This window comes from Centrocercus urophasianus, unplaced genomic scaffold, assembly GCF_019232065.1.
Source record: "Centrocercus urophasianus isolate 14NV4802_14NV808 unplaced genomic scaffold, USGS_Curo_1.0 seq_14, whole genome shotgun sequence".
NCBI lineage: Eukaryota > Metazoa > Chordata > Aves > Galliformes > Phasianidae > Centrocercus > Centrocercus urophasianus.
The window spans coordinates 32,108,186-32,130,818 of record NW_024884586.1 but is presented as its reverse complement, the minus strand read 5'-3'; the positions used below and the strand labels follow the sequence as shown (position 1 = coordinate 32,130,818).

Below are 22,633 nucleotides of genomic sequence, written 5' to 3'. Positions count from 1 at the left end.
TTTTTAGTTTTATTTTTTCTTAAAAATATATTGTTTTTTTTTTTTTAAAAAAAAAATATGAAAAAAAATAACCGCGGCCTCCTCCCCCCCCCCCCCCCCTCTTTTTTTTTAGCCCTATACGCTCAGATCCAAAAGCATTCAGCCTCCTGAAAATTGAAGGATTTAGTTGGTCAATCTGCATGGAATAAGAGATGTGAATGTGCAGCTGTGATTCTGAATATACTTTTCTGAAGGAACTTGCCTGAATTTCCTACTTGGCAGAAAGCTTATCCATTCCAAACTCTTTCTCTTCAAGTGCTTGAGGCATGGGTGCTGTGTACAGGAGATCCATGGAACAAAATTCAGTAGCTCACCTGAATCACTTTCATAGGATTTGGATGCTGCTTGGAGATTTTGGAGATGCAGCCTTCAACCTCCCCGTAGATAACATTTAGTTCAGGGCGTGTTTGATACACTAACTCCAACAACTTGATGAAATTTTCATTCACCAGGACATTCTGAAACACAAAAGGAGGGATAGTGAGTGTGGATGACCAGCAAACAACGAAGACTTGTTTGCATTAACTGATCTGACTAAAGCCAACATTAACTACCTTTCCCTAAGGTGATGCTGTTTTCCTGTACCTGATCTTCACTTTCAGTAATCCAACAGAAGCCTGACCCTAAATAAGTGTTCTTAGTTCTTTCTTCTCATGAGTCAGAAAAGTCAGAAAAGGACCTGAGTCAGAAAAGGCCTGAGTCAGAAAAGGACCTATAATTTACGTAGAAATTTATTTAATTAAGGTAAATGTTCATCAGGTAAATGCCTGTACTGAAAACTATACTGAACGTTAGGTGATCCGTGTTCATCTCAGAGACAGTTCTGCCTGGATCTCCTCTCCATTCTAACTATACGTAGACAGCCAGGCAAACACTTAAGTGACCAAAATTTGTCTTAGAGTTCAGAAAAAATGAAAACAGTACCAGCCAAGGTGCAGAAAGATGAGTATCCCTGGCAATGTGGCTTTGTAGCCCAGACAAGAGAGATGAACCTATCTTGGAAGAGTCTGTGTGTTTTCCGATGAAAAGAACTTATGGCAAAACACTGTTTCCTTGTCTAACCCTAAAGAGGAAATTCCAGTTAGCAGTGCAAGGCCTGGCATTGCTTTTTTCTTAAGGATTTCAGACAGAGTAGTGACAGTTCAGCATGTCAGAGCTCACACTCTGAGTTTTCTGTTTTACTGCTTATAGAATGGGCAGCAGCACAGTGTCCTGTTTCAGGGTTTTGTGATGTTAGTTCACTGTCTGGAAAAAAAAAAAAAAAAAAAAAAAAGAAAGAAAAAAGATGTTACTGTAATTTATTCTACCAATATAATGAATTTACCTTTACCTTGACTGACATTTTGAAAATATAATTATGATTTTCCAGAAGAGTAAGGAAATACAGTTGTTCACGTGTTATGTTAGCTCTACATATTAAATTGATGGAAATTTCAAGGCAATTTAGGAACAGCAAATTCACAAATGCTTCTGTTTTCTGTCACTGCAAAAAGTTTCCAAGGCATCAAGCGTCATATTTTTCCCTGAAGTGTATTTACAAGGTATCCCAATAAATTACTGTTAGCTAAAGAACTTACATTACAGTGAGGTCTTGATTGCTATTACTTGTGAATAGTCTTGAACTAGCCTGGGTCTGGCTGGGTTTACTAGCCTTCATTCAGTGTTTTTATGGATGCAGAGTGGCTCACTGCCAGAGCCATTCAGACCTTGATGAAATACGCAGGCTTGCAGCGCATTTCAGTCTTGGGAACCCAGCACAGAGACCCAACCTGTCTCTGCCTGCAGCCAGCTCTCCCCAAGGTTTGCCAGGCTGGGCTTGAACTCAGGAGAAAGGCAGAAGGCTGCCAGTGTGGCCTCAGCACAACCAAGCACCGCGCCTGGCCAAGCAGGCCATGCTGGAGTCAGCTTGAACCTGGAGGAAGCCAGGTGGTTATTTCTGCATCTTTGGCACAGTCATCCCACAGCCCAGAAAAACAATGCACAGGCAACTGATAAGTAATGGACATTCTTTCATGCTGTGATGGTGAAGATAGGCGTGTTGGCTGTTTTGATTCATGCCTTCCATAAAAATACCTGATTGCCAGTAAATGCAAGTTGAAAGTCTGTAAAAGTAGATTATGGAAAGAGTGCGAGGAACAGCTGTGCTTAGAAATGGTAGAAATGGTAGAAATGTGCTTAGAAGCAATAAACTACAACATTAAAAATGTGTCTTTCTATCACTTTGCCTTTACTAGTGCTGTCAAACCTATGCGGAGGTTTCTAGAAATGACCCTTATTTGAAATGTCACTTAAAGACACACTAATTATTCTTTCTTTGAAAGTCAAAATAAACATTTATCACCAAAAAAAGGGGCAGAAAAGGCTGTTAGATTTCTTATTAAAGATTTTTTAATTTCTTAAAGATTTAGGACAGCAGAAGAACTTTGGAGGTGTGTATTTGCAAATATTCTGAACTGAAATACAAGACCATATACATCACAGATGGAATGAAATATATCAGAGAGGTTAGATGCTTGTCTGCAAACATGTGATTGAGATACCATAAAGGCATTGTAAATTTGTGCCATTGACCATTCACTTTAGGAAATGCCAGATAATTTAGACTTTTTGAGGGGTGGAGAAAAGAGAGCATTTGTTAACACTGAAAAGCAGAAATATTCAGTGATATTTAAGATTCTAAATATTAATGAACTCCTTGCCTCCAAATTTCTCAAGTGACTCCTTTTAAATAATTGCATTTCAATAATTTCTTTAACTTCTCAGAATTTAGCCATAACATATTACTCTTTACAAGGTTATGAATTGTTTAGGTTACTAATAGTTAAACTAACAGAAGCATGCATACTATATCAAAGCCTTTTATTCACACACAGACTCTTTTAGTTTTGTGGGGTTTTTTGCAAAATGAAGCAGTCTTGGCAAATAATTTTCTTTGATGTTAATTTATGCAGGAAAAAATGTCTGCCCTGGAGGAATACCCATTCTTTCTATCTCTGCTGAAAGCCCTTGGTACTCCCAGCAAAGACCATAGATGAATATTATTTATTCTGCTTTGTTTTCATTTCTTTGATACAGGAAGCACAGGACAAAGATACCACCTGTTGTCTAAGTCTCCAGAACTCCCCCTGAACTATTCAGCTTTTTGCAAATGTGAACATAATATTTATCTTTCAAGACTCAAATCTGATTTTTTGAAAATGGTCTTTCCTTTAATCATGGCTCTCCCAAAGATAAACAGAGGACCCTGAAGCCACTGACATATTCTGTAAGTCCATTCTGGCCTGCAAGCCACTCTTTCTCCCACTCACATGGATGGGAGAGATAGGAGCGGACTGGTGCATGCCCAGGTCTCTGCTCAGCATGGGTTTGGGATGTAGCCCCTGCCCTCACTTAGGAAATCAGAAGCATTTGTAGGACTTTCCGAGCCATTTTAGAAGTAGCACATGAGGTTACAGTAATATGTCACGTTACCATCTTGCTATGGAGAAAAATGCATATTAATATTTGGCCTTTCTGATTCTTATCCTCTCACCTTTAGTTTTTTCCTTTGCTTTAATTTGTGGTAGTTTTTTGTTTGTTTGTTTGTTTTTTGTTTTAATAAGAAACACTTTGCTTTCAATGCCTTGAAGCATTCATCTCTTTCTGTTCCTCTTTCATCCTGACAGAGTATCGAAGCACTTTACAGTATCTAGCATCTTAGGCTACCCTGGAGGGAGGCAGCTCAGGGGATGAAGAGAATTCATCCCCTACTCTGAATTCACTCCTCCTTCTGCTTCTGCTGCTGCAAAATTAAAGGGAGTGAAATGTGCTGATTTTACAGGCAAATCTCTCCAGAGATAGACCAAAAAAACCATAATTTCCTTGTGGCTCCTACAAGGGCTCTAAAATGGTAGCTTTTTTTTTTTTTCTTTCCCTTAAATAATGGCTATGCACAAACAAAACAGACAGCAAGTCTCAAAACAGTTTTGAGGGGGACAGCTCTGGGATTTAACTAGCTCCTAAAACTGTGCTGTATGGGCTTTGAAGTTTTCCGGTACATAAGCTCTTACTGAGATGTTGATCTCTTCCATCATGGAATTGGGGTTCTTTCTGACAGATCCCACTAGCTCAGTGGCACCTTCTACGGTCAAGAGATTATTGGCCATCTGTGGAAGAAAGATGTGGACAGACATAGTGAGAATGAAACTTTTGTGTCCTTGCAGGAGGCATGCTGTAACTGCAGGAGTGACCCTTTCTTCCCATCCTTCAGCAGGTCTTAGAATAACTGTGGTCCCTTTTGATGTATTTATTCTTTGTCTCAGCATCTCTTGTCTCTGTCCTCAAAACTCTGCAGTGCAGCTCTCCAGTGGAGTTGCCTTCTCAGCCTCTGTCTCCATCTATGAAATTTGACGTGTCCCTGCTGTGTGTCACATGGGAGTATGTGATGTAGGGTGTGCTTAGTCATATGACGGCAAAAGGCTGAGACGATGGACTGTGTTTGAGGATGTGTTTGCTAGTAAAGTTCATCTGAACAGAGAACCCTGTGAGATGGCAAGTACCCCTCAGGACCTTTCCCATACCCTTTGGATCCTCTTGGCAGCACAGCTGATCAAGGCTCAGGCTGATCAGCTGTCTCAGGCCTACAAGGTCAAGATATTTAGAGTTATGGGGCTGTCATTGCCGTGTACATTCCTTAGTGTATGAACATCACCTCTTCTCCAACTTGAACTTTATATGTACTCTCCACTCCAATTATGTGAAAAAAACATGGTGGTTAACATAGGCTAATGGAATTCTAAATTATTAACTCTATATTATTTATGTTATCAGTTCCCAAGACAATCTGTACCGCTACATAAAAGAGCACTTGCTACCCTTTGTACCACTGCAAAGATATTGTTAGGACAATAAGTGCTGTGTTGCATGTGCTGCTTGTAGGGTTGCCAGCTCCCAGAGAGGAATGCTTAAGCTTTAGCTAAGTGATCCTACCTTTGACCATGTTAAGAATGAGACAAGCAGCCACATTTATTTATGTAATCTAGAACAGCAATCCAAAAAAGGCATTGTGGTTGCAGTGATTTACAAAGATGGGTTGTCCAAAGACAGACCTGTACAGTTTTAAAGATGTCCTTCAACCACCATACTGCCATTTGCACATTCTCGGGGTAATGACATTAGCTTTAGCTGAGATGAGAATCCACCTCATAAGCAGGCTGACTTTTCTGAGCAGAATTCCTATAGAATTATTTCAGATTGAGAAGATAGATTAGCTTTCAAGCCTAACCTCTCAGGCTAGTTTGGCTGGTCATTCAGCTTTGTGCCATTCCTAGATTATTGATTCTTAGTTTATCAGAATACAGTTTTGGCTTTCTTTTTCCAAGACTTGATAACACACCTCAGGGTAGTGCTATGGCATTGCCTTGATGTAGCAATAACAGTTTGTCCTGTTTGAACAAATTTTTAGCAAATCATTAACACACTGAGAAAGGCACGTTCTACCTTCAAATCCTGCCAGTACTTAAGGGAGCACATAAACAGGAAAGGAAATGACTGTTTACATGGGTTGATAGTGACAGGACAAGGGGGAATGGTTTTAAACTAAGACAGGGGAGGTATAGGTTAGATATTAGGAGGAAGCTTTTCACACAGAGGGTGGTGATGCACTGGAACAGATTGCCCGAGGAGGCTGTGGATGCCCCATCCCTGGAGGCATTCAAGGCCAGGCTGGATGTGGCTCTGGGCAGCCTGGTCTGGTGGCTGGCGACCTGCACATAGCAGGGGGGTTGAAACTAGATGATCATTGTGGTCCTGTTCAACCCAGGCCATTCTATGATTCTATGATTCAAATCTCTGAACTTTTGCCTTATGTTGAAGCTTAGAATATGTATAAATCTGTATATTCACAACTCTGTATTATGGATCTACGCAGACCTGATGAATGCCTGGGCTCTGCTAGACGTGTTGAATGCCTGGGCTCTCTTGACTGAGACTAGATATGATAGGTATCAACCACTTTGGGGTATAATGGGTGTGGTGTTATGCCAGGGCCAGTATTTGGGTGACATTTTGAGGGAACAGTGCAATTAATTTTTCCTGGTAGAAACTCAGAGCACAGAATTTCCTTCTGCTTTGTTCACCTTCAAACCAGAGCAGTACTCATCTACTCTATTCTAGTTCAAACTGCTCACTCTGTCTTTCGTGCCTCAGAACTTTCTACTCCCACCATTTTCTCTTCCAGCCCTGCCTGGGCTTCATTTTACCTTCAGGACTTTCAGTGTTCCATTGACTTTAAGGCCTTTGCAAATCTTCTTGGCTCCCTCATTGTTGATCTGGTTGTTGCTGATGTCCAGGTGAATCAGCACATTGTTAACTTTGAGAGCTTCTGCTAAGGCGTGTGCTCCCTCATTCCCAATGTTGTTCCAAGACAGGTTGAGTGTTTTCAGTGCAGCATTGCCCTCCGGTGAGAGAAGAGAGATCTCAGCTACTGCATGTACACCATGTGTAACACTCTACCCTTTCTCGCTTGACTGAGACAGGACACAAGTCACATCCAGCCCAGCGCCAATGAATCCAACATCTCTTCAATGTCCCAGCACCTCTCCATCCACACGAGTCACCAGACCTACCCACTACTTTAATTGTTCACCTGGCACTGCCTCCTAATGTCAGTAGAATAAGCCTAGCTAGAGCTTCTGAATCCTGCTCAGACCTCAGGCATGTGAGTTCCCAATCAGTTTTTTAATCAGCTTCTGACAGTAATCACTGTGAAGGAGAATTCCTACCTTAAGACCTGTGCCAAATGCTGCTGTTCCCTTCCTCCTCAGGTGGTTCCAGCTCAGATCCAGAATCTCTAGTGTTGTATTGACAGCTAAGATAGAGAAATTGAGATGTTATCTTATGAACAGCAGTCTGAGCACAGATGCTGACTCACAGGCAGGGGCTCAGAGCAAGTTTGCTGGAGATTCAGCAATAGCTGTACCTACAGTCTTCTCTGTTTGTTGCCTCCACGGAACAGAGAACAGGCTATTGATCACAAGCAGAAAGGGAAGATAGCTTTTTTTGGCTTAGTCAAAGGATGCATTGTGAAGGAGGGAGGTAAAGAGAGGAAGGATTTCTGACTCTAGTAGGCACTGTTTCTCACTGGAAAAATGTTTGGATGCTCCTTGCCACATCCAAAACATCAAGACTCATTCTGCCTATCTTTGGTTAGCAGAGGAGGGGAATTCAGCTTCATACTAGTAGTGCCCAGTTGTACATGTCAGTGCCAATTTCCATGCAAAACACACCTCACAGTTTAAGTTCTACTTAGAGCAGGATATGTGTGAATTCATTTGTGTCACTGTGACACTGAGAGGAGTAGAAGTTACTGCCAAAGCTTCTCATCTTCAGAAAGCATTTCTCATCCAGATTTTCCATGGATGGGAGGATGGACGGAGGCAGATGGTGAATTTAGCTAACTTTAAAATATTCCTTTAAAAAAACAGATCAGAAGAAAAACAGATTCTGCAATAAACTCTGCAGCTCCTGCCTGTATTGAGCCGGCAGGAAGGAAGAGCTTTAAGAAGTTTTAGTTTGGAGATGCATTTTTTTCTGGGCTGGGAAGGTCACAAGGTTCAGTATTGGTCCCTGGGTTCCCTTCAGACTTGAGCAATACAGGGACATAGTGCCTACTCCCCCACTGCAGTTTTAATTGATCCATCTTTTAAAGACATGGGTTGTAATTAGAAGCAGGTTCCTATCAGTGTGAATACTGAACCAGGGGAATGAAATTGCTAATTAAATCAAAGACATGTTACTGGCATTCTCAAGGAACACAGGATGCTCAGGTCACAGGCTTGTGCCTGTCATGGTAGTATTTTCTTGTGGATGCTGAGGGAAGAAATGCTGCCAGATATCTGTGCAAGTCTTTTTTGCTGCACAAATAGTACCATAAATTAATGACTGATTTTTACTGTTTTGTTTGTTTTCCCTCTCCAGGGCTACTATGCATCATGGATCTCACTCTGTCTGAAGAGCTAAATTAGGCAGCTTTATTTTATTTCTTTTTAATCTGTTTCCCTTGATACACAATGCTGCTTGATACACAATGACTCAAACCACTAGAGTTTGTGATACTTAAGAAAAGTTTCAATTGGTGATCAGAAGCTTTAAACAGTTTTTATGCTCTAGAATTCCATTAAAATGTAATTTTTTGCTTTAAACACTGTAAAGGACTTCTCTTTCAGCTCCCTCTCTCTGACACAGACTCCTCTGTTACTGTGGTTTCTCATCCTTCATTTCTATTCTGAGACAGCTGTGAAACAGTGGCTACAGTCAATTGCGGTGAATAGGGTGAGTTGGTGGACCAGCCAGGAATCTCTAAATCTGGTCTTTCGTATTGCCCACCAGGTCATTGGACAAGAAGGAAGTACATGTTCACCATGCTGGACCCATTGTGTCTGCCAATGACTACCTGCACACCTGGCTCTTGGAAAGTAATAACGTAAGTTACCGAGCATCTGTCCTAGGAGCTGTCCTCCCTTCTCAGAGAACTCATTGTGGCTGAGGTCCATCTTCTTCACTTGGTAATTGCTCTGCAGAGAGACAAATGTGCAGGAAGAATGAGATCTTCCAACCAGCTGCAGCCAGCTGCCATGCTAAGGCCCCAGCGTGAGGATGAAACAGAGGGATATCAAACTCGTTGAAATCTACACCATGTGGGAGTTCATCAACATGGAGATGGTGGCACTGTGTACCCCAAGACAAAGCTTTGTCAGTCATACAAAGTCACAGCAATTATCTTCCCAAAACAGCAAAAGCAATGGGACTGTGTGTTGTGCTGTGTTGTGCAAACTTCTCTCACACAGCTTATGTCTGATCTGTAACATATCCGGCTGCTGCCCCCTGTTTCACTGCCAGCACTGAATCCTGACCAAGAGCACTTTCTATCATCAGCCTAAGGCCTTCCCTCATGGCGTCTTCTGGTGGTGCCAAATAGTGCAGAAACTTGGAAACAAGAAATAAGAAGAGAAACCAAGATTTTTGTCGCAGAATTGCAAAGTGCTCTTATGTTAGCCTACTTATGCTTCTTGAAAATTTGGGATTACCCGTATTTCCTTCTGTTGTTACACAGTCCTGAGGTTTTATTTCTCAGCCAGACTCACAAAGCTGTTCAGAGAAAACGTTAATCTAGTCCATCCTTCTTTGTATCCTCCAGGCTCCCTTGTTTCTGAAGTAAGCAAGAGGCACTTAGCAGAATTATGCCAGGAACTCATATAGTTATTGCCATCTGAAATTATGCCAAGTGAATATCAGCTCAAAATGAGGAGTCTTACGCAATCTGGGCTGCAAATGACCTTGGATTTCAGGTAACTCACCATTAATGCGTCAGCAAGGCATGATGCAGCTTCCTCTCCAAAACTGTTTCCTGTGGAGGAAGAAGTATGTGAACAGTGTGCTGATCTCTCCCTTGGCATTGTATTGGGGTCTGCAGGAAACTGTGCTTTTATGTGAAGCATTCAGTTAATCACGGTCCTTATCTGACTTTGATATGTTAGCCTTTCCTCCGCTTCAATCCATAGAATTATCCCAAGATGTTGGAGACACCCAGCAATGATCCAGGTTTCTCATATGGGACTGGTTCTGCAGATGGGCTGGAGGCTAGCAGGCTGAATACTTATTTTGATCATATTGCTATAAATCTAATTTCCACATTGCCACTTTGGGTTCTTGTAAGGGACATAACCAAGAAATTGTTTTTGCCCATGGTCTGACTAATGCTCTTGGGATGGGGGACTGAAATGAAACATGTGGCATTTCACTTCCACTGCTGTCACTGCTTGAGTGCATGCAGCCCACCTGAGAGCTGAAGAGTATGGAGATAGGATGCATTTTCCAAAAGCAAACTGGCAATGGCTTCAGCCCCTTCTGTGTCCAGGTGGTTATTGGAAATGTTCTGGAAGGAGACAAGGGAGGACAAAAAAAGATGAGCTCAAATAATGAGTTAGCTTCATTGTGTTTTTAATACACAAGATCTTAAGAAAAAAATGCAAGACCAATAATATAAGAAATGTTATACTAGCAATAATTAATAAAAGCTATAGGTATGTTTAATCCCATAGCCTTCCCAGCAGAAACAAAGTCCTAGAGCCATCAATTTCATGTGGATCTTTGTCTTCAGTAAACCAAGAGGCATTTGGCTAAGAACATTTCTTCTCAGTGCAACACAGATCCCGCGGCCCATCAAAATTTTTCTTACCTCACTTTCAGATTGAAGGAACATTCCTAAGGATTTAAATCTGAAAGTTATGCATTACTCCCTTAATCTATTTAGAAAATTTTCCTCATATCATATTGGAGAATAAAAGTTTCTGACCAAAACATTTTTTTGTTGGCTAAGCATGACCTAGAAAAACCCAGTTCTGGTAATTATTGTTACATCTGCTAATGAAAAGAACAGTTCCAGGCTCCCAGATCTTGGGAGCCTCGTGAGACTCATCACATGCACATTTCTGCCATTTCAGAAGCTTGTACATTTTAAAACTAGATGAGCGTAAAATACCATGCCTTTCAGATATGAATATTTTTGCATGGGAGCAACTGTTATTTGGTTAAAACTTGGAATTGAATGAATTAGTTTTCTGTATTGAAATTCTTCAGATGATTGAACTTGGTAAGCAATACTTTTGGCTAAAAACTGCATCAGATTGGGTACCAGTTCTCGAATAGAGCAGTTCTCTCGTAACATCTCTGCTATGCATATGGCTCCTTCTGCCAGAATGTGGTTATCTTCCAGCTCTAAGTGGGTGACAGTTGCATTGGACTGCAAAGACACAAAGGTAAAAAGAGACGCAGAAAAGACAGCTGGAAAGCTAGTGAAGTGGGTTGTTTTCTCAGTCAACAGATACTGGACATTTCCTCCAAACCTCAGTAGGCATTGCAGGTCCTAAACAGGACTGTAGGCAAGGGGCACGGCACAGTAATTTCAGCAAAGGCCAGTAGTTGCCACACAAGGCTTTCCCGTTCAGGGGAGTAGAAATATAAGGAGGACTTGGAATTCCTATGGGTAATGTAGGACATTTTCTCTCACTTTGTGTATTCAGTGATGGCTTTCAAGGAGAGGCCTAAAATGACATTGACAAAAATGGCCCCACTCTTACTAGGTACTCACCACTAGAGCAATAGCAATGGCTTTGACACCTTTGGGTCCTAGACCATGGTGGTTCAGGTTTATATAAGACTTGGCTAAGTTCTGAGCAAAGTGTGAGACAGGCACCACCTCCATCAGTCTGCATGCTTCCAGGTACAGCTCTGCACCCCTAACACCTCCAAAGGCTTTCCCAGGATCTGCAGAGAAAAAGTATATGAATGAGTGGTGCATTTTGTGTCTGCCATCCATCTTCTGAGGCTGTTTTTCCCAAGCACTCCACTTTCTCTGGGTCCTTTGAATAAAGCACAGCTGGCAAGCATAAACTAATAATTCCCTAATACCCCAAAGCAAACACTCTGAATATAGATTTCTTGACCTTTCCGTGTTAAGCACAGGACTTGCCCCAATATCTGTAACATTTCTTCACGCTAGAATGTTGAGATGAGGAGCAGAAGGATTCTTGCCTCAGCATCTGTGGCAACATGGGAGATGGGGACAGCCTGCCAGTTGTCTGCCGAGAACTCAGCAGCCACCTCAACCAAGATCTCGCTCTTTGCCAAAATGAGCACCTCATTTTGTTTTGTCTTGATTCATGACTCAAACCAAACCATCAGCAAACTATGCCAGTTTCTTTGGCTCAGCCTCTCTGTTAAGACTTATACTACTAATTACAGAGCTAAATTAAGTAACACTATGCAACAACTGCAGAATTTTACTTTTAAAAAGTTATCTTCCATCCAGAATTTTCCCCATGCCTTTATACCACACTTCTAAGAGTTAACATAGCTTGCTTTCTTTTCCACTTGGCATTTGGTGATAAGCTGTAGCTTCTCATCAGTCTGCAATGTGACTAAATCCTTCTTGGTGTAATTGAGAATTTCTGACATCAGGCAAAAACCTTTTCACCATTTTTTTTTTCCTTTAAGTCTTAATTGAAGCACGCAGCTGATATTGCCAGCAGAGCGAGGGCAGCTCAGAACATTTTGGCTTACAATCAGCAGAAAGAATCCCAGCATTGCCATCTTGGCCATCGGGTGTTGTTGACACAGCTGCAGTGAGAAATATCAGTGCAGCTGGCAGCTGTATTTCCACAGAAACCTGTCATTTGGAATTCCTTCATCAAAACCCCATACACAGAGCTCATATTTCTCTGTGTTGTTATACACATTCAGTGGTCTGACCTCAAGACAAATTCCCTTCCCATTTTTCCAGTTCAGTCTGAGGCCTCTCACAAAAGTCCTTTTTTTCTTGCATTCTTTTTTTTTTTTTTTAAAAAAGTTTTCCTTCAATTTACAACATGTTAAAAAATGTTCATCCAAAATTATGGAAAAGTCCTACTGTGACACAAACGAGCATAAGACTTGTTTAGCCAGAGGACTGACTTCACTAGACAGGAATTTAGAGAAGAGCAAGCAGAAAAGGACAATCATGGCAAACCTATGGCATGCAGACAACAGCTGGTATGCAGTATTTCATCTGTGTTTCAAGTGCACTGGGCCTGATCCCCACCCCCCACCCTTGGATTGTTCTAGGTGGTATACTGCCCAGGCAGGCTGCTCTGCTAGCATTGGTTATTAAGGACTAGAGGAGAAAGAAAAGAATGAAGGAACAGCCATTGTTTATTCTGTACAGAGAGGAGTGAAGGAAGACACTTGATGTCAAAGTGGAAGCTCCTAAAAGGCAATGAATCCCCCCTGCCTTTTTGAACTGCCAGATGTCAGTTCAGGTGTCAGATGTGGATGTCAGGACCCTGATGTGGTTGTGTTCTGTGGCCTTCATTTCTGACACATGCGTGTTGGTAGGTACAGCACTGATTGTAAGGGGAAAGGATAGTGAGGGGCAGATGGCAAGAAAGCACTCACCTTCAACATCTAGGTCAGTGTCAGAGCCTTGTGCGGCCTTCTCTGCTGAGGCATCAGACAGTGGAGATTCTGGAGGCTTACTGATATCTGACTTTTCTTCATTCTGATCTGCTATGAAACCAAGCATTCACATGTCAGTGCCAACCCAGCACTTTGAGACTCCTGGTATATGACAACTTCCTAGTGCTCTCACTGAAGTCTGCACCTCTCTTCAACATTCTGCAGATGTGCTCCTTCCCCAGCCCCACTTCATGCCCACTCCGTGTTGGGTCCCCGTGTGGTGCTAGCTCTGGCATGGGCTCACATCAGATTTTCATTCCCAGCAGCAGCCTTTCTCTCCTTCCCCTCTTTCTGAAATGACTAGACAACCAATTTTCCTTCTCCATCCCACTTTCCCACAAACCTATAAACCAAAGCTGTGCCAGCTCCTTTTAGCTCTCCTGAACTGACTCAGACTTTCCCAGGCAAAGGCAGGATACTGTTGGCTGACTGCTATCAGATGGGGATTGCTTTGTAGTACTCTTCAAGCAAAGCAGAAAAGGAATTTTTGAATGTTATTGTATGTTGGGATTGAGCGTAACCTGACTCGATAGAAGTAGCACAGCTTCTCTTGCTTACCGTTCATAATTTATTTTACTGTGAGAGAAAATGAGAATTTGGAAAATTCTTCTTTAAGACAAGAAAATGCACACCAGAATCATCAAGAGTGATTTTTCCAAAATATTTTTGGGTGAATAACTACACTTTTTTTTCCTACTGTTTCTTTTCATCCCTTGACACTGCTTTTACTACCTTCTTCCCTTAATCCTTATTTCTCTTCAGAGTTCCAGGCTGCTCTGGGTGTCACTTTGCACTGATGTTTCATGAAGCTTGCAGTTTGGCTGTTCACTCAGATCTGTGTGAGGGAAAGACTGGACAGCTGGCACCCACATCACAGCATTTCAACCATCCCTGCAGCTCCTTCATTAAGATATTTTCCTTCTGCCAGACTTTGTTCAATTGATGGCTTTATTTGTATTTCACCACAAGAAAGGGTAAGAACAGGTTTAAATCCCATGTAAAGAACTCATGAGACAAAAAGACCCAGATTTGAAATACTGTAATAATATCCCCAGGTGGTCTTTGCTTAATGACCCTACAGTGCTAGTCATCCTGATAAAAAACTTCCCACCCTAGGGATCAGACAGATCTTTGTGTGCTATACAGAATCCCTCCAGGCTTTATCACCTTCTGATAACGTAACTGTTGTGTGCCCACTAACAGCCAACCCTGCACTACGTGATCTGAGCCTTCTAAAGTAGATCCAGATGTGGTCCTTAGCATCCCTGTGGAACTGTATAAGGTAGCACTGATGCAGATGTTTGCCTTGTTAAGATGTTATTCAAGCGGAAATGTAAAAGGTATTGAATCATGATCATCATAAAATTGTTTGAGTTGGAAGGAACCTTATATGTCATACAGTTCCAACTCCTATGCCATGGGCAGGGACATATTCCAGGAGACCAGGTTGTACAAAGCCCCATCCAACCTGGTCTTGAACAGTTCCAAGAATCATAGAATCATAGCATCATAGAATTGCTCAGGTTGGAAAAGATCTTAAAGGTCATCAAATCCAACTGCGACCTAACCATACTACCCTAACTCTAACAACCCTCTGCTAAATCATGTCCCTGAGCACCACATGCAAACAGTTTTTAAACACATTCAGAGGCGGTGACTCAACTGCTCTCCTGGGGAGCCTATTCCAGTGCTTCACCACTCTTTCTGTAAAGAAGTTTTTCCTGATATCGAACCTAAACTTACCCTGGTGCAACTTGAGGCCATTTCCCCTCATCCTGACACCTGTCACCAGTGAGAAGAGGCCAGCCCTGCTCTCACTATAAGCACCTTTCAGGTATTTGAAGATGGGGGCATCCCGGGGTACAATCTGTTTTCTGGACAACCTGTTCCAGGGTCTCACCCTCCATATAGCAAAGAATTTCTTCCTAATATTTAACCTAAATTTACCCTCTTTTCCTTTTAAAGAGTTATCCCTTCTCCTATCACTATAGTCCCTGATAAAGAGTCCCTCTCCAGCTTTCCTGTAGGCTCCCTATGTTGGGGAGCCCAGATCTGAATGCAGCAATCGAGGGGGGGGGTCTCACAAGAGAGAGATCATTGTCAAAACCAATGCAGTGAAGACTGAGGAGTCTGGAGATTCTTTTCTCTCTCACTTTTTTTGAGGCATTGGGACTGCAGACACAGCTTTCTGGTCAGTCTTCTTCAGGCACAGATTCTACCAACCACGAACCTGGAGGGGAGTTCATACCATGGTTTGATGGGAGATTTACAATGTACTGAGACTGGCAAAACCCTTCTCATGCTAGGCTGGCAGTACCTGTTGTCTGGACTCCATATTGTTCTCTCTGTTGTGTTTTATAAGTCTTTGGTATACCACACTAGCAATTTATACTGGGATGGTAAAGAAGAGGAAATTTTCTTCTCTTTTGCCTAGCATTACAAAATGCTCGGCATACCACTATTAAATTAATGAAGTCATCTTTCTTATAATCACTGCTTGTAGTGGTTCAACTTCAGGTGAGACGAAAATTGTAATAAATCACTCTCCTTCTCTTCTATGATGTAATCTAATTGATATATGCTAAGGAATTTCAAGTGTGAAAGGAAACTGTCAAGGTCATCCTCACTTCTACATTCCTTGTACCATACCTTAAAAATAATTCAGGCGAACAGCCAGGTCCCATCCTACTGTGACTAAGAAGAAATTAGAGTATAATTTAATGAGAGAAAAGTTAGGTTAGACTAGGAAATAAGCCCCAAATACTACAAACAGGCTACTTAGCAGAGTGCAGACCAGGACCAGTCTGCCTCTCAAAGCCAACCCACCTTTCCTAGCAAGGGAGGGCTAAAATAGGACCTCATTTTACACAGTGCTAAGCTACTAGATCCTCCATGGGGAATGAAAGGCAGCTGCGTATAATTGCCAGGAGGTATAAATGCTGGTACTGGTCAGCTGGCATTTTATTTTCTAAGCAAGGTGCTGGTCTGATTTGTCACCAGCCTTCTGGCAGTAGCCATCTCAGGCCAGCAGCAGCCTGGGTCCCCTGGCACCCCACTTCTTGGCAGTAACATATCAATGCAGCCCAGGTCACAGAAGGGAAGACTTTCACTTGTCTACAGACACAGTGCTCCCTGTATTCCCTGTTGGACCCTGCTGATTTACCTATTTCTGACTACTTGTAGATAACTAAGCACAGCACCTGTGTTCTCAGAGTCCTTGTCCATGGCTGTTTTCTTGTCACTACCAATGAGCTGCAGGTTTATTTGCTTTTTCTCCTCCCTCAGTGAGAAGTTTACAGCTACCTTTTAGGCCCCACCATTTCCTCTAATTCTGTTGTACAAAGCACAGCTGTTCAGCTGCAATTTAAAAGCCTTTAAGAGGAATGGTGCTATTTGTAAGGTTGACGTTCTTGATTTATACTGCTTATAAACAGGAGAACCCTGTTTTGTTTTTGTAGGGGCTGGCTGGATGTTAGGAGAGCCCTATATTGTCCTCAGCACCCTCACCCCTCTGTTCTGGCCATTCTGTGACCTCACTTTCACACCCAAACTCTGTGTTCCAGGTTTCTCAGGAAACCAGGGCTGTTTGGTCTCTGATGGTGTCAGCACCCAAGGACAGGATCAGATGATGTTTTGGCTGTAAGAACCCCCAGGAATATCAGAAGGTGATGCCAGATCTCTGGTGAGTCTTCTCCTTCCTTCTGGTTGGTCTGCAGGTTATACAGCTTTGTATGGAAAGGCAGACTGCTGCATTTGCAGTCAGAAAGGAGCTTAGAAAGAAATGGGTGCATTAGCCTTATTAGTATTCAACAGATTCAAACTTCTTTATTGCCTATTTTCCTGTGTGTTCCTCAATAACATGTGGTTTGTGAACATACCAGCATTTAATGGGGCCTCAAATCAAGTATTCATTTGTCTGGGCAAGTAATGGTGGTGCCAAATTTGGCTCAACACTTATTATTTTATGCAATTTATGCTGAGGACTCCGAAACCTTTCCTAAGGGGAGAAATCTAAAGCTGTAACACAAGAGGATTTCTGATGGAGCCTGAGCAGAACTGACGCATACACTTCAAAATCTTTGAAGTTTATTTAAACTACACTATGTATGAAGACTGCTCTGAAAATAATGCCTCCTCTTTTATTATGTTGGCCACAACATCAGAGGCAGCTGTTGGTGGTATGGCAGTAGAGGCTGAACCTTCCCATCAATATTCTGTTTTATATATATATATCTTTTCTGTTTTTTTCCCCCCGTAGGTTCTACATAAACTTCCCAGCTAGTCCACTCATTAGAGGCCACAGCAGGGTCACATTTGGCTATAAAACAAAATATGATGCATAAACCAGTGGAAGGTTTGACCCCAAAGCAGACTTCCATCAGCTTTGATTCTGTTGCCAAGTTTGTAAATATTTTTCTCTCGCATAGGCCAAACAACAGTGGCAGTCCAGATCCTTGCTTGTCTGTGGTTCTGGCCAATATTCTTCTCTATTCCAGTCTGCTTATCCTGATGTGGGCTGGGCCTGAAGATACTTTTTGAACTCTCAAAGAACAGCTTTGTTTTAAATTCCCTGGCAATTTGCCTTTGCTGTCACAAACCCTTCCTCTGGAGAACATCCTCTGTTTTAGGCAGACACCAATGATGGTTTTCATACTGCGGCCAGATATGGGAGACTGCAGACAACTGCTGTACTTTGCCAGAGACATACTCAGTTTTGGCACAGAGGTTATTCCGTGACATATACGTAGTAACATCAGCTCAGGTCCTAGCCACTGACACCTGCTGTGCTTATCACAGTATAGACCTTAGACACTAGACCGTATGAGGAGCAACTGGGATTGTTCAGTCTGGAGAAGAGGAGGCTCGGGGGAGACATTATCACTCTCAACAACTACCTGAAAGAAGCCCAGGTTACAGTGATAGGACAAATGAGAATGGCCACAAGTTGTGCCAGGGGAGATTCGGTTTGGATATTAGGAAAAAATTTCTTTTCCAAAAGAGTGGTGATGCATTGGAAAAGACTGCCCGGGAGGTGGTGGGATCACCACTTCCAGGGACTGGAGAACTTCAAGAACAGTGTAGATGTGGTGCTGAGTGACATGGTTTAGTGGGCATAGTGGTGGTGTGCTGATGGCTGGACTACGTGATCTTAGTGGTCTTTTTCAAGCTTAATGATTCTATGATAACATAAAACAACAGCTAGGGCCCATCCGAGGCACAGCCTGGTAGCACTGGCTGGTGCAGAGTTAGGGACAGCATGAGTCTTGTTGACCTAATCCCAAGAGCCATCTTTAAGGGAGTTTGGAAGAGGGTTACTAAAATCACCCTCCAGAAGTGTGCTGGGTGTCTTTCCCAAGTGGGAGGAGAAACACCCGAGGTGGCATAAAGCATTATTCTGAAAATATGAGAAGCTTTTAACTTGAAGCAGAAACCAACCTCTAATAAGTGAGAGGCAATAACCAGTACGGATATAGGATCTAAATGCTCCCTACCAGATGACAAGGGTGATTTTCATGGACATTGCAGTTTAGCTGAGTTAGATTTGCCAATTTTGTATATTACTATGATACATTAAAATATGTAATTGTCGTAAAGAGCTGCAGTGGTGCTCAGTTCAATTTTTACCTTGTGCACAGCCAAATGCGGAATAAAACAAAGTATTAAACATGTAGCTCAAGCAGGACTTTTTCCCTGAAACTGTCTGGTTTCAGCATGACAGGCCTCAGCTTCACAGGGCCACAAGGTGCTCACAGTGTGCTCACAGCTGATTACATGGAGTGGTTTTGCAGAGCTGCGACATGCTGTGAGCAAACCACAGAAGGAGAACGCGTTGGTGTGCTGGTGCTTCGACCTGCTGCCAACGGGGTTTGTCCACACAGCCTGCTCTCTGCGAGATGTTGACTAATGTGGGTACAGGTTTGCGAGACACGTAGTGAACTGTAATCACGAACCGCCTGGGACCAGAAGGGACTTTATGTGGTGCTTTTTCAGGGGGTTGCAACTTTTGAAGGCTTCTGGAGAACAGAGCGCAAACTTCCATTTGAAAGCACCCCTCCCGGGTTGCGGACCGATTCGGCCGCCCGGCGTCAGCGCCGTCACCAGGCCCCGCGGGCGCCCGGCCCCGGTCGCAGCCCCACCCCAGCCGGGCCATCCCACACGCCTGCCCCGACCTGCCGGGGCCGGCCCGGCGCGCGGCGAGACCCGTGCCCGAGACGGCCGGACGAGGGGACGGCCGCGGCGCGGTGAGTGCCTGCGCGGAGCCGGGGCTCGGGCCGTCAGCCCGTTGCTGAGGCGGGGCCGGGCCGGCGCGTCGCCTAGCTGGGGCCGGGCCGGCGGAGGAGGTCGGGCCGCGCCGCGCGCTATGATCGGCACCGTGCTCTGCTACGTGCTGCTGCCGGCGGTGCGGCTCCTCCGGGCCCTGCGAGGTAACCCGGCCCCGGGCGGGCGGCGGCGGGGCCGGGAAGCGGCCGGGGGGGCGCGCGGGGCCCGGCCTTCCCTCCGCCGCGCTCCGGTCGCGGCGGCGTTGCCTCCCATAAGGCGCCGCCCTGGGGCCGGGTCGGGCCGCGGGGCCCTCGGCGGCCTCCGCTCCTCGGGTGGAGGCTGCGCCGGGTCCTTCCTCAGCTCTGCCGCCTGGGTGCTGGGAAGGGGCCCCGTGCTGCCCGGAGTCGCCTTCTGAGGTGGCACGGCCCTTTCTGCTCGTTCGGCGCGGCTCGCCGCGTGTGCGGCTCCGTGCGGTTGTGGTTGGAGGCGGGCGTTTTGGAAGCAGGTCCCGACCCTGGCTTCGAAGTCGCGGATTTTGTTCTTGGAGGCTCTGAGCGTGCTGCCTCGGAGCCGCGCTGCGGGTCCCGGGGAGACCTTCGGAGACGGCCAGCTGTGAGGCCTGGTAGCCCTTAAGCACCTTCAGTTGGGTCTGTGCAGATTTCACCTGGTTTCCCCGATCCGGCTGTGGCTTCGCAGGCCCTGGTGCTGTGTTCATGTAGAGCCGTCCTGCCCGAACCGGTTCTCACGTCTGTGGCAGCCATGGCTGCAGGCTGATCACAGCGACCGGCTGGCCGCCCCGACATTCAGCTCTTGCCTTATAAGCTCCTATGATAGCCGTGTGTGGAAGTGAAGTGCTGGTATTTGTGACAAACGTGAGCTCCATTACAAGTGTACAGAGGGGGGTTGTGGGTCTCTGTGCTACATTTCTGATGCACGCAAAAAGCATTCACAGAAGATACCAGCAGAACAAGCCTACAGTTATTGCTGACCCTTGTGTGTTACTGCTATGGGTGACTGCTGCAGGGGTACAGCAGAAAAAAGGGGATTTGTAGACAACAGAAATTCCTGCTTAACAGCAGGGACTGGTATCTGTGTATGATTTGTAGCAAAAGATCAATACTGTCATTTCTGATGTTGATAGAATTAGAAAGAGTCCCTGTCATTTTCTGCTTTACACCACCAATATTCAAGAGTGTTGTGTGAACAGCAGATTATGTATACATATATATTTATCACACATAGCGGTTACCAGGTGGCCATTAATTCTTATCGAGAATTCTTCTGTGCATATATTCTCTTTAATAAGTCTTTTAATTGCTCATATTTGTCCCCCTGCTTCTTTACTTTTCATCTCTAATTACAGAACAGTTTTTCTAGCACATTGCTGTGACATGTGACCATTTTTAATCATCTTATCTGAATAGTACATTTTACCAAATTTCTGTAAAGAAACTTGTTCCAAGTCGTCACCTTCAAAGCTTGGCTTCTTAACCCATGCACCCCATCAGCTAACTTGTACAGATGTGTATTTGAGAACAGGTCCAACTGCCACAGCACATTCCAGCTTGGCTGACTGGCTGTGGTGCTGCCTGAGCGAGAATTGCACTTACTCAGGTTGGTAAAGGCATTGTTGTGCTGTACAGTTTCAGTGACTTTGACTAAAAGCTAGCTATAGACTGTGGTCTAACATTAAGAGGCAGGGTAAGTTACTCAGATTGTAACTGTTTTTCTTCAGAGAAGTCATTTGTTTGGGTTGCTACACTGAATGGTTATATACAACAGCAAATTCACTGGAGAAAGAAATAATGAATGGGAAAGCATATTCATCTGTTTTATGTTTTTTTTTGTGTGTGTGTTTTTTTTTAATGGCAGATGCTTTCTTTACGTGTCGAAAGAATGTGCTTCTGGCGAAGAGCACGTCCACCCAGATAGAAGACATCTTTGCTGCAACCAGAGGAAAGTTGGTCCAAGAAGAGCGAGAAGCCCTGCTCCAGCAGTGGCTGGAGGAAGGAGCGGGGAGTTCATCAGCCAGTGAGAGTGCGCCAGTAGTGGGAAACGTATCGGCTGCAACCACCAGCACCTGGTTAGAAGGTTCAGAACTATTGATGAGTAGCCTTAGTGAGCTGAATTCAGCTCCAGAAGTCGTGTGGTGTGCCAGTCAGCAGCTCACAGAGCTGTGTGCCTTGACTTCTTCAGAACTGCAAGATCATGCAGAGACTAAACTGGAAAAATTACCAGCAGAAGAAACAGTGGCTGTAGTAGGCAGTGCACCTTGGGCAGCTCTGGTGCCACAAGCGGATTCTCAGATAGCTGGCTGTGCCACTATCAGTGTAGAAGGGCTGAATGAAGACCCGGCGGTGTTGGCGTGGAGTTTAACAGGTGGCACAGAGATGGTGCCAACGGAGCTCCCTGCCTGGCCTGCTCAGGATGCTGTGCAATTCTGTCCTCTCCCAGCGGAAGTACCCTACCATGGTCAGTGTCAACACCTCTGGATCTAATTTTAGGAATTTGTATTGTAGAGAGCCTGGTTAGGTTTTTGTTTCTGAGGGGAGTAGGTCTGGGCTTGCTATCAGGGAAACACTGATTGTATCAGACCATACAGAACTGACAAGATCTGCTAGTGAAATCTATGAAGTCAGGTTTTGCCTAGGACAAGCTGATCACAGCTAGAAGTGTCTGTGCCAGTGGGCTGTCTGAATATTGATACATTACTTCCCAGGAGCTGTGCCTGAGAAAGCTCCCAAAAGCTTGTTGAGTTTTTCTATATGCTCAACTGCAGTCTTCTGTTACCTCATCCTCAGTGGCAACTAACCAAAGGAATCCAAATAAAGCATCTGAAACCCAGAGTGGATGAGAATTAGGTTAGAGGCTTAATTATCCGAGCTTAGGGAATGACATTGATATTCTGTGTCCCAGAGGAACAAAAAAATCTGGAGGGCATCCAGAATGGCTGTAATTTGGCTTTCTCTTTTTTTTTTTTTTTTCCTTTTATTTATTAGAGATTTTATGGAGAGACTGGGAGGATCTTTCTGTCCAGCCTTGTGAGCTAGAATTGGGCTCAAAAAAAAATCCTGTCTTTGAATTTCGTGTCATGTCTTACAACATCCTTGCCCAGGACCTGGTGGAACAGGGCCATGCTCTTTACCTGCACTGTCATCCAGACATCCTGAACTGGGACTACCGCCTTCCAAATATTTTGCAGGAGATCCAACATTGGGATCCTGATGTGAGTATGACTTAAGCCCCTTACATGTTAGTATCACTAGAATTTGAATTTTTTGTTTGATCTAATTGCATTGTGGTG

The 22,633-nt window shown here is 44.0% G+C and overlaps 2 protein-coding genes across 4 annotated transcripts in view; one reads left to right on the top strand and one right to left on the bottom strand.

The window, feature by feature from the left end:
- The window catches only part of LRRC74A (leucine rich repeat containing 74A), a 19,631-nt gene extending 3,338 nt beyond the window's left edge, over window positions 1-16,293 (bottom strand). Inside the window, exons 1-11 of the mRNA XM_042813605.1 lie at window positions 16,269-16,293; window positions 13,009-13,119; window positions 11,168-11,343; window positions 10,712-10,819; window positions 9,856-9,952; window positions 9,375-9,424; window positions 8,510-8,591; window positions 6,801-6,886; window positions 6,279-6,473; window positions 4,089-4,184; window positions 354-497 (exon numbers count right to left, since the gene is read on the bottom strand). Coding sequence (XP_042669539.1) covers window positions 354-497; window positions 4,089-4,184; window positions 6,279-6,473; window positions 6,801-6,886; window positions 8,510-8,591; window positions 9,375-9,424; window positions 9,856-9,952; window positions 10,712-10,819; window positions 11,168-11,343; window positions 13,009-13,119; window positions 16,269-16,293 — 1,170 coding nt within the window. The remainder of the gene's footprint in view (window positions 1-353; window positions 498-4,088; window positions 4,185-6,278; window positions 6,474-6,800; window positions 6,887-8,509; window positions 8,592-9,374; window positions 9,425-9,855; window positions 9,953-10,711; window positions 10,820-11,167; window positions 11,344-13,008; window positions 13,120-16,268) is intronic.
- A 2,962-nt stretch (window positions 16,294-19,255) lies between these two features.
- The window catches only part of ANGEL1 (angel homolog 1), an 18,022-nt gene continuing 14,644 nt past the window's right edge, over window positions 19,256-22,633 (top strand). The window contains exons 1-3 of one of the 3 annotated variants that reach the window (XM_042813286.1): window positions 19,256-19,310; window positions 21,202-21,801; window positions 22,329-22,555. In XM_042813286.1, the coding sequence (XP_042669220.1) occupies window positions 21,435-21,801; window positions 22,329-22,555 (594 nt within the window). In that variant the 5' untranslated portion in view covers window positions 19,256-19,310; window positions 21,202-21,434. Of the gene's footprint in view, window positions 19,311-19,410; window positions 19,494-20,771; window positions 20,944-21,201; window positions 21,802-22,328; window positions 22,556-22,633 lie in introns of those variants that run through there. The other 2 variants (XM_042813284.1, XM_042813285.1) reach the window with 2 other exon arrangements.